The sequence below is a fragment of the Acinonyx jubatus genome, chromosome F2, assembly GCF_027475565.1.
Source record: "Acinonyx jubatus isolate Ajub_Pintada_27869175 chromosome F2, VMU_Ajub_asm_v1.0, whole genome shotgun sequence".
NCBI lineage: Eukaryota > Metazoa > Chordata > Mammalia > Carnivora > Felidae > Acinonyx > Acinonyx jubatus.
This window is the reverse complement of record NC_069394.1, coordinates 16,918,646-16,930,453: the sequence shown is the minus strand read 5'-3', so window position 1 is coordinate 16,930,453 and position 11,808 is coordinate 16,918,646. Positions and strand designations below refer to the sequence as shown.

The 11,808-nt window shown below is 48.0% G+C and overlaps 1 protein-coding gene across 5 annotated transcripts in view; it reads right to left on the bottom strand.

Moving 5' to 3' along the window:
- CF2H8orf76 (chromosome F2 C8orf76 homolog) overlaps positions 1 to 11,808 on the bottom strand; it is a 37,185-nt gene that overhangs the window by 6,742 nt on the left and 18,635 nt on the right. For 2 of the 5 annotated variants that reach the window (XM_027063961.2, XM_027063962.2), the window contains exon 6: positions 9,714 to 10,048. The exons of 1 other annotated variant lie outside the window; for it this stretch is intronic. In XM_027063961.2, coding sequence (XP_026919762.1) covers positions 9,851 to 10,048 — 198 coding nt within the window. In that variant the 3' untranslated portion in view covers positions 9,714 to 9,850. 2 more of the 5 variants (XM_027063964.2, XM_027063963.2) reach the window with 2 other exon arrangements.

The following is an 11,808-nucleotide window of genomic DNA, read 5'->3' as shown; positions in this document are numbered from 1 at the left end:
CTGACAGAAGCAGCCACAGAGACCCGCAGGCAACTTCCTGTTTCCGTGCCCTCCTGCCACCAACTCATCTCAGCAAATGTCTTGCTGTTGCCTGTTTCTGGCTCAGAAGCTTTGCTTTTGTCGTGGAGGGCTGGGAGGACAGAGCCCTTCCTCCTGCTGGCTCCTGAACCCCGACAGCTCATGGCACCCCAAGTTACGCTCTACAGAGAGAACCCCCCTTCAGCCCATCCCTGTTTGTCCAGTACTCCTGGCAAAGGCACCTTTGCTTCTGTTTTCTTTTAAATAGCATTCCTGTCCTCATTTTACTTTTTTCCTCCTTAGTTCCCTGGAAGTCCAACCCAAAACCCCTTTGGTTCCTTAAGTTTCTTTAAACCCCAGTCCCGATGTGCTGTCTTCCTGCTGACCGCAGTGACGAGGCTAGAACAATCAGGGGCTGCAGAAGGTTCTAAAGTGAGTTCCACAGTCTGCTGAGGAAGTTTCAGGAAGGTAAAGACTTCCGGGGGCCAACAGCCCCAAAGGACCGCTCCTGCCTCTGCCTGTGTCTGGCTTGGCCTGAGTGGACAGGAGCAAGCCCTCTTGCCCCCCGTCACTCTCCACCGGCCTGTCATCTTAGGGGTTCACAAATACTGTTTCTCCTCCTCTGGACACCTTTGCCACATGTGACCCCTGCCTGCTGGGAAATTAGCCGTGGCTGGTGCAATATGAGAAATGTTGAGGATCACTTCCCGGCAGAAGTTTTAAGAGCCTGGGTGCAGCTGGCTATGAACGAGCACGCCTCAGATGGAGCCCCCCCCCCCCCCCCCCGCCAGCCCAGATTCCTGAGACCGTGGTGAGCAGGACCTCCCACTTCTACCTGACCCGCAGTGGATAAGCAGCGTGAGCCAGAAATAAACCTTTGTGTGTAAGCCACTGAGATTGGGGGTTATTTCTTCCTGCACCATGATCCAGCCTAGCCTGACACAAGGTTGGGACCCACTCACGTGAGGCCGGGCCTTTCCTTTATGGGACTGGATTTCCAAGGGCCCCCAGCCCTGAGCTCTCATTCCGAGACACTATTTCCACCAGAGACTGGGAGGGTTTTACACCCTTGGCAAGGGGATGGCCAAAGATCAAAATAAACCCTTATTGGAGTTTCCAATGCTCCCGAACTCACTTTGTCCCATCTTTAATTCTGCTCTGGACTAGAATCACACCTGCACCTGCCTTGCAGGCCTGCTTGCTGTGGGCTGTCCCAAACATGGCGTCTCTACTGCAGCGTGAAACTCAACCCCAGCAATGGAGCACCCCCCGTGGATGTGCCGGGCACCATTCTGGTGCCAGGCAGAGACTCAGACTCACATCTGTCCTGGAGAACTCCCAAGTCAGCTGAGAGGTGACACCTACATGAACCACCACCATGAAGAACATGAGAGAATGAGAGAAATAGTTCAATAGTGTTCATCCAGGGGGCATGCAGAGATGGGGGGGGTCCACTTATGGCCACATGCACACCCCATACCAGGGATTAGGGATCACATTATCCACCTGTACCATTATCAGCCAGGACCGGAAGTGTTGGTTCCCCAAGCCTCCCCTAGGAATTATCTGTACTATTCATTTGGTCCTCACCAGATACTGATCCCCCTATCTGCACTGTAAGAGCCCAGAGGCCAAGGGTATCTTTGCAGGCCCAAGGGACCCTAACCTGAGTGCCTTGGCTGGTCCCAGTGCACTATGAGTGCCGACCGGCTGGTCAAAGAGCTCTCTCTGCTCCTGCAGGGGACACGAACACTCAGACACTGCAGGACGACTTGTACTCTTCCCGTTCCTGCTCTCACCTTGACCTGGGCTCCCTGCCTCCTCCCTGCTTGCCCTGCTGGCCCGTCACCGAGATGCCAGAGCCGCATCTCCAAATGCTTCATTTTCTGGACTTGGTCCAAGAAGTGTTGGGACACAGAGAAACTGTCATTCACTTTCTCAGCTTCTTCCTGAAGAGCGTATGTGTGTCAGAAAAACTGTTACCAGGGTATATAAATATCGCAGACACACATGTACGAGCATAAATACAAACTCCTTTTTCCCGTTGTTCCCTGTGTTTTGACCGAGCCAGACATGTGGCTTCCGGAGGTGCTCCGTCCTTCTTCCCTCGGCAGGGTGTGGTGAGTGAGGGTGTCCCACGGTGCTGTGTCATGCTGACTGGACAGCCTGAAGAGAACGAAAAGGCTGACCCTCCCCTGAGTCAGACAGTATTCCTCCTGCCTCGCTGCCTTTGAACTGGGCCATAGGTTTTTCCTGCCATCAGACTCCCAACTGAAACAGCGGTTTTCCCTGGGCCTTCAGCCTGTTGGCCTTTGGGCTGGAACCACACCATGGGCTCTCCGGGTCTCTAGCTTGCCAGCTCGCCCTGCAGATCTTGTCAGCTTCTATTATCACCTAAGCCAACCCATGTAATAAATCTCTCTCTGTTAGACAGATAGTTAGAGCTGTAGATAGAGAGACAGGTGTAGATATGCACATCCTACTGGTCCTGTTGCTCTAGAGAATCCTGACCGATACAGATTTTGGTGCCAGGAGGTTAAAGGCCTTATCTCCAGGGGCGCCTGAGTGGCTCAGTGGGTTAGACGTCTGACTTCGGCTCAGGTCATGATCTCACAGTTCATGGCTTCAAGCCCCGTGTCGGACCCCGTGCTGACAGCCCAGAGCCTGGAGCCTGCTTCCGATTCTGTGTCTCCCTCTCTCTCTCTCTGCCCTTCTCCTGCTCACTCTCTGTCTCTCTCTCTCTCTCTTTCAAAAATAAATAAACATTAAAAAAAAACACTTTCTTAAAGGCCTTATCCCCAAATACAGTCCCATTCTGGGTTAGGGTTTCAACAGGCAACTTCTCAGTGGGGAGACACAGTCCAGCCCTGACAGACAGGCCTCCCCTGTGGGCCCACGTGGCCGAAGGGGCCCGGTCTGTACATCTGGGCTGCTCCTTCGACCCCCGCTGCTCGCTCTCCCTCTGTCCCCACGACATTCGTCGCCTGCTTTGCTGTGGAACACCCAACAGCTGAGTCAGTTCAGCCAGTGTCTGGAAATGGCTGTTCTCCCTTCAAACTGTGTTTCTTGGCCAGCAGGGTCAGAGGCTTGCTTCTGGCAGCCGCTCTTCGAGAACGGCACTTCCTGACTTTTCTTCCAGACATACACACGTGTTTGCTCCTCGCAGAGGCCTCGGCAGGCAGCGCAGCCTGCTGTTGAGGGGCAAGCCCAGCACTGCTGTTCTGGGAACCCTCCCCTCAGGCACAGCGTGAAGAAACGTCCAGTTCACGTCTCCTTGAGGAATTACTCTATCCCAGGCCCTGCGAGGCCAGTCTTGGCTTCCACGCCAAAAGGGCCTGGACTCGTGTATCTAATCACACATTCGCCTCCGGCCCCAACCCGTGTGCCAAGAGCTGGGTGGTCAATACAGATGGAAGCAGATGTGCTCCCAGTTTACATCACAGCATCAAGAGCCTCCCTGCCTCCGGGGTTTGCACCTTGCTAATGGGCGGTTTGTTGGGTCTGAGAGTGACAGGGGGCAGGGAAGGCCTGTGTGAGGGGAGACAGGAGCGGAGACTGGAACACGAGAAGCAGTCAGCCATGCAAGAGGCAGGAAGAGTGTGCAGGACAGCAGGCAAAGGCTGGCTGGAGTCTGCCTTATTCTAAGTGTAACGGGAAGCCCTGAGGAGTAACAGACTATGATAATGTAAATTCCGTAAGGTGCTCGGACGCCTTGGGTATCTTGAGCCCACCTCCACCCTCCATGTTAGTGCGAATATCTGGGGCTTTCCTAGACCCAGAAAACACATACTGCCTGAAGCTCAAAGCCTTTTTTTTTTTTTTAACGTTTATTTATTTTTGAGAGAGAGCAAGAGTGGGGAAGAGGCAGAGAGAGAGAGAGGGGGGAGGACAGAGGATCCCAAGCAGGCTCTGCAAGTGCTGAGTCTATCTCAGGGTTCGAACTTACAAAACATGAGACCATGATCTGAGTTGAAATCAAGAGTTGGAGGCTTAAAAAAACCGACTGAGCCACCCAGGCGTCCCTACAGTCAACCTTCTTACCCCAGCATTGACAACCCTCCATAATTTGATGCTGGGTTACCTGCCCTGTCTCATCACCCACATCCCTTCATGCCCACTAACCTGGACAACCAGTCTTCATGTCCTCCACGTGGTGGCTCCTTTCATCCCGCTGCTGAGAAACCCAGCATGCTTGCCTTTCATTCTCCACAGAGCCTGCTACAAACTCTCCCCTTCCCAAGGTCCAACTCAGATGTTACCACCTTCATGAAACTTCTTTCACTTATTTTTTAAATTAATTTTTAAAAACATTTTTAAAGTTTATTTATTTATTTTGAGAGAGAGAGAGAGAGATAGAGAGAAAGAGAATCCCAAGCAGGCTTTGCACTGTCAGCACAGAACCCGATGCGGGGCTCGAACTCACAACTGTGAGATCATGACTTAATCTGAAACCAAGAGTTGGACCCTTAACCGACTGAGCCACCCAGGCGCCCCCTTCATGAAACTTATTTGAGAGCCCAGCCTTCCTCTGCACTTTTGCCATGTCCAGACCTCCCTCCTACCCCTTATTTACTACTGATGTGGATGTCCTATCACCTCTGCTGGAGAATGGAAGATCCCGAAATCAGGTGCTGCGCCTTTGAGATCTACAATAATCTCTATCAAGCTTTCACAAAACAAATTCCTGTGTAAAAGAAAGTCTTCTGAGAAACAAAATCTTACAGTACAACCATGACTGAAAGGGCCCAAGTAATAAAAAAAAAAAAAGTAAAAAAAAAAAAAAAAAAAGAAAGGGCCCAAGTGGCCTCTGTTAGGATTCTTTGGTTACAATAACAGAAGCTGAAACTAGCTTAAGCAGACAACTTAGGACCACAAACATCATCGCTTAAAACAACACAAATTTATTACCTTATGGTTCTCTAGTTAGAACTCCAACACAGGTCTCACTGGGCTAAAGTCAAGGTGTCAGCAGGGTGTGTTCCTTCCTGGACACCCTAGGAGAGAATATTTTCTTATCTTTTCTAGTTTCCATATGCCACCCACTTTCCTTGGCTCATGGCTCTGTTCTCCATCTTCAAAGCCAGTAGTATAGCATCTTTCTGACCCTCACCCACTTCTTCTGCCTCCAGATGATAGCTAATTTTATGTGTCAACTTGACTGGACTAGGGGATGCCCAGATGGCTGGTAGAACATTATTCTGGGTGTGTCTTGAGAGTTTCTGGTAGAGATTAGCATTTGAACTGACAAACTGGGTAAAGAAGATCACCCTCCCCAATGCAGATGGGCATCATCTATCCTCATGAAAGCCCGAATGGAACAAAAAGGCAAGGGGGGCAAATTTGCTCTCTCTGCTTGAGCTAGGACATTCATATTGTGCCCTTGGAGATTGGCACTCCTGATTCTCTGGCTTTGGACTCAGATCAGGACATACACCATTGGCCCCCTGATTTTCAGGCCATTAGACTTCTCAGCCTCCATAACCATATGAACTAACCCCCATAATAAATCTCTATGTGTGTATATATACATATACATACATACACCAATATACATATGCATACGTACACAATACCCACATACATCTACATATCTGCATATTATCTATCTATCTATCTATCTATCTATCTATCTACCTACCTACCTACCTATCTCCTGTTAGTTCTGCTTCTCTGGAGAGCCCTAATATACTCCATCTTCCATTTGGAAACATTCCAGTGATTACACTGGGTCCACCTGGATAATCCAGGATATTCTCCCTATTTTAAAGTCAGCTGATTAGCAACCTTAATTCCCCTTTGCCACGTAACCTAACGTATTCACAGTTTCCGGGATTTAAGGCGTGTATATCTTTGGGGAGCCATTATTCTGCCTACCACACTCCAGGTGTTTCATGGAGACCTCGGCCAAGAATGTGGCTAGGGCTAGAGAACAGGAAGGGTTTGCAATGAGGAAATAGTTGGGCATCTCCTTCATTTTCCTCCTTTTCTCTGTAGACTTGCTCTCTGCTCCTCAGTCCACTTGGAAGAACAAAACCAGCCCCAGGTTTTGCCCTTACTGGTTTCAGACACAGGAGAAGAATCTTTCATTTCTAAATCTCTTGAGAGTCTGATTGGTCCAGCTTCAATCAGGTAAACCCTCCTTCCTCTCTCCAATTAGTTAGGGTCATTGAGTATAAATACGGCTGCCACCGGTGTGGGTGAGAGGGCACTTCCCAGAGACAGGGGGCGGGGTGGTTGTTAGCTCAAGGGCTGAGCAGACACAACACTGAAGCTTTAGGTGATGAAGCCACTCTGCCAAGGAGGGAGAAAAGGACAAGTGTGAGCCCCAAATAGACAAATGCCTGCCCTCTGTTTTTCCTGACCTCTTTACCAATGCCTCCCGGTGGACACACTCAGATTAGATTGGAGCCAGGCCTCGTCTGCCCCTCATCAGGACTTGTTTCACAAGCTTTGGTGGTTTTGTACAATCCTCCTTGGTTTGTGCTTGTTTTCATATTGTTTTTGTGATTAAGACCTTGGAAATCAGTGTATAAACTACTTTTACAGATGAAATCAGAAGTATTAGAAAACTGCAATTTAAAACAATCTGTTTTTGTAAATAGCGGCCTTGCGTTTGTTTCATAGACATTTCTACCCAAGATTTTCTAACATGAGGCACATCTTTGTTGAAATGCAGTACTGTGCTGGCAGGCAGGGGGCCTGTGGCGCTGACAGTGGATCTCAGTGGGAATGGGCCACACGGGCTTCTGGCTCCCCAGGCCTTTGGTGGCCTCTGCAAGGCCTGGGCCTCCAGCGAGGCAGCAATGGGCAGAAGTCACGGTGTCTGGTAAGCTGGGCTCTGCCATAAATGGGCAAACCAGAGACACAGTGCTAGAGCTTATGACCCAGCAAAGTTTCAGACAACAAAAATTCAATTATAATCCTATTAAACACTCTGCGGGGGAAAGCACAGGTACCATGACATTTAAAGGAACCTGAGCAAGTCTGGGATCGGGACCATCTGGCCAGAGAATGACCCGAGCTGAGATCTGTAGGAAGGGGAAGCTTATGGCAGGGTTACGAGATTGCAGGGAAGAATGTTCCAAGTGGAGATAACTGGATGGACATAGGGCTTGGGTGCGAAGATGCTTGAAGAGTCCAAGGACATGAGAAAAACCAGTGAGCCAGGGCGAAGTGGGCCAGGCCAGACCACACAGAGCCTCACACACGGGCTTTGTGAAGAAGTTGGGAAATCACTGGATGACTGAAAACAATCTTTATAAGATCCTTTGGCTCTGTATGAAGACTGCAGAAGTGTTAAGAGTGTAAAGGATAAAGGACTCTCACCAGCTCGAATACCAGGTATAACCCCCCCGCCTTGGGAGAAAATGTTGAAGACAGGCCTTTTGGGAATCACAGGAGACAAGAATCACCGTTGGGTCCCACCCCACCCACCTGGAATGCAGTCACCTCTGTGGTTCACATTTGCTCACCTTCCGAGTGATTCATTCACTGACAAGAGGGTGGCGTGTCTAAATAGGCAGGCCTGAGATTTTTCTTTAGCACAATCGTTGCTCAGTTAACCCTACCCTTCACCATCTGTGCTGGAAATGATCAAGATGACTTGGGTGTGATGAAACTCTGAGGTGGCCGGTATTCCTGAGTGCCCTTTCCTGCCCTGTATTACAGCCAAGCATCATAGTGCAGGAAGCTGGCTTCTCACACACATCACCATGTTGCTGCCGGGCACGTGAGGTGAGGCAGGAGTGAGAATGTGGGGGGATTCATGAAGACCACTCAGGCAGTTCGGAACAGCACAGACAGTGGATCTGGGAGGACAGCCAGAGGGCTGAAAGCTAACAGCATGGACAGAGTTAGAAGGACACTAGGATGGAAACAGGAAGCCAAGCCAGGCAGGGAAGAGGGCAATAAAAAAAAGAAGTTTATTTGAGGGAGGGGGAGGGGCACAGAGGGAGAGAGAATCCCAAGTAGGTTTCATGTTGTCAGCACAGATCCCATGAGCCATGAGATCAGGACCTGAGCCGAAATCAAGAGTCAGACGCTTAACTGACTGAACCACTCAGGCGCCCCGAAAAGGGCATCTCTAGGAGGCCCAGACTAACAGGAGGAAGGCGTTTAGCTCCATTGAGAGAAACAGGCAGGGTGCTCTGATGGCCTCAGCAGTGTGCTGGATCTTTGGGGTGCAAACAAAGTAAGATGCTCGCCAGTTAATTCAGAAATTCAACCAATATTTAATGAAATGCCGGGTATTCTGCCCTGAGGATATCAATGTAAAAAAGACAGTCCTAAAGTCTATCGTGACAACAGAGCAGGAAGAATCAGTATGGGAGGGAAACAGTAAAGGAGCAGGAAAGAGGGAAACCTACAGCCACCTGGAGGTCAAGACTCCTGGGAAGCTGTAAGGAGGTGGAGACCTGAAAGGTGAACAGAATTAGCCCCATGATGGGGGGTGGGGAGGGGTACCATCCCTTCATGCCAGCGTGAAGGCCTAAAGGCGAAAGCTAAGGCACAGCTGGGGAGCAAGGAAGGAGGGAGCCTGGGAGCCAAAGACTATGATGAAGGGTTTGCCAAACCACGGTTCAGCTTGGGCTCTATCCGGAGGGCCGGTCACAGCTAGACCGCTAACTCCCTGAAAGCCAGGGTCTCCACGGCAACCGCACCATGATTGTCACATAACACATAACACAGTGATGGTTCATGACTCCATGAATAGATGGAGGCCAATGGGGAGCTGTTGAGAGGTTTCCATACTTTTTAATGGTTCCTAAAAATCGAAATGTCTACTAATCATACCGATCTTTGGTTTCACATTAGAGAAAAATGACAACTTGCAGTTGCTAGTCAGGCTATTGTACCTACTAAAAGAGCAGCCAAAATAGAAACACAATGAGATGTTTGTCTGTTTTGGAAAGGGGCCTGGAAAGGGGAGAAGCAGCAGGTGGAAGGGAAATCCTGATGACTCCACCTCTTGACCCAGGGCTGGGATTCTTTTCCCTCTGCGGAGAATAAAAAGTTGTGCGGGACATTTGATGATGTTTTGGTTTCCTATTAAATTCCACTCCTCATAAGGGAGCTCTTGTATCTCAGATGATTCGAGTAAGATGTATCGAAGATGTTAGAGACTGTGACTGTAATCCGTGTGGCTGGAAGGACAGGACCATCAACCTGCGAGACGGTGCTCTGTGGGCCTCGTGATTCTGTGCCATCTCATGAGCAAGGCACCAAATGCCCTTCATTCCAGACCATCTTTTCAATGATGTCTGCATAGCAAACAGCCTTACAAAAGAGACCGTATCGTCCTCTGGAGCAGGAGGCAAGCATGCTGACTATTGCCTGTTAGAGAAGACCTGTGTTTCCTCAGCTCAGGGCTCTTCCCCTGTAATACAGCCCACCCCATGTGTACTCTTTTGTTTAGGCCCACACGCAAAATCGCAGATCTTGACACACCCTTCTTAGAAACGGTTTACTGCTACATCTCAACATTCTTGTTCTTTCCTGAATTTACCTAAACAATGTGGCCACTTTTACTGCTAATTATAACACAGTTCCTGTTTTTGAAAGACTGTAATACCTAAAAGCCTCTTTCATACTTTCCAACAGATATCTTCTAAAGGGGTAGTAGGTCTAAGATAAGTGAATGGCAAAAATCTACAAAGAAAACAAACAAAAAATCAAGAAACTGAACACAGAAGAAATAATCTGAAGAGAAGCTGTTTTTATAAAACAAATAATTATTTCAAATCCATTATATTCAATGAATGGCAGTGCATTCTATCTGAAATAAACAAGAACAATTAAAATGGTACAGGATTTTTTTTTTTTAAAGGGACCACTAAACCAAGATTTCTATCTCTGTATGGAACTGATTTTCAAAGGGACAGAAGTGGTCTTTGATCTTTCTGAACCATTTGTCTTCAAATTCTTTCGAAGATGCAATCACCAAGGCAGTCAGGGCTGTAGGGCCAACACACTTCACCTCTGTGTGAACCTCATCTTTTATTTTTTCTGGGACGATATCTTCTCCCATAACCTGTAGCAGGAGGGAAAAAAAAAACAAAAAACTGTCCCAATAAAAGGGGCAGCGTGCGCAGAATGGAAGACTATGCTATTCATCAAGAGTAAAGGATTTCATACCAAAAAAAGCAGAATACTTTAGCAGCCAGGGGACAGTTCCAACAATTCCAACATATTGAAAAGCTGTTTGTTTAGAAGTAGCGATCCAAGGACCACATGTGTAAAATACCCTGTATTTCTCCTCTTGTCTTCCCGAGTGAACAAATCACTGAACTACTGATGTGGCAGCTATCAGCCTAGAGAGAGCGCCCGGTCAACCTTCTTAAATCAAAGAGCATCTTCTGTTGGCAAGACCACATCTGCAAGTCCTTCTCCCTCACTGTAAAATAACCAGAAAACAGAGCTGGGGCAGAATACAGCTGCTGGAGGTGGGGTGAGGGCACAGACTCTTCCTCTTAGAAGTTGTCCAAAAAAGTCAAAGACTGTGAACAGTCGAGTAGCAAGCAGCTGGGCCTACCCTTTCCTGACCCAGAAAGACTCAACCCTCTGGAATTGTTGCACATGCCCTCTGAAGGCACAATACTGCTCCCTACTGGTCAGAGTCAGGCCCAGATCTGGTGTTCGCTTCTCCGGTAAGACAAGCAAAAGTTGTGGAAAGCCGGCACCTGAACCCACTAAGTGATCAGCCCATCTTCAGTAAGGACAGTGAACTAAAATTAAGTCCCAATACATTTCATACCACTGGCATGACAGGCTGTGGAGCCACCTGGCAGGGATGCTACAGAAGGAATTTAAGTCACTTGGGATTTGGACTAGATGATGACTAAGTGTCCTGTAAACCCTGAGATCCAGTGTGTTGATGAATACGCAAATTATAATGGATTAGAAGCACATTCAAAGAATCGTTTCCTCTGGCTTTAAATCTTCAAGGGCTACTTATTATTTGAGGCAAGAGCTAATGAGATGAACAGCTTAACCAGGCAACTGTCCACATTTATTAAAGCATGATATTTTCATTCATTCTAAGACAATTTCTGTTTTTGTATTTTAACGTTTCTGACATCAAGAGGTATCTTATAACACAGGTGTGTCATAGTACAAGCGGCATCTTGCTTTTCTTTTGGTGACCCGTCAACGATGTGGCTTACGATTGGTGACTTCTTGGACTCAATGAAACGTAGAACTTTAAAATCTGGGATATAACACCAAACATCTTTTTTTTTTTTTTAATTAAAAAAAAAGAGATTTGAATAATAGTAATACCCAAATGTGCAATATTCCAAAAAAAAGGGATTAGCAGGTACATCATTCACAGGTTCAAAATATCTGCAAAAATATTTGACCAGGGGCGCCTGGGTGGCTCAGTCGGTTAAGTGTCCGACTTCAGCTCAGGTCACGATCTTGCGGTCCGTGAGTTCGAGCCCCTGGGCTGATGGCTCAGAGCCTGGAGCCTGCTTCCAATTCTGCCTCTCCCTCTCTGCCCCTCCCCCATTAATGCTCTGTCTCTCTCTGTCTCAAAAATAAATAAACGTTAAAAAAAATTAAAAAAAAACATTTGACCATAGAAAAAAATTTAAACTTCTATATACCAGAAAAACATCATACACTTCAGAAAATACTGCAAAAGGGGCACCTGGGTGGCTCAGTCAGTTAAGCTCAGGTTGTGATCTCATGATTCATGGGACCAAGCCCTGCTTTGGGGTTTGTGCAGAGCCTGCTTGGGATTCTCTCTCCCTCTCTGTCCCTCCCCTACTCATACGCTCTCTCTCAAAATAA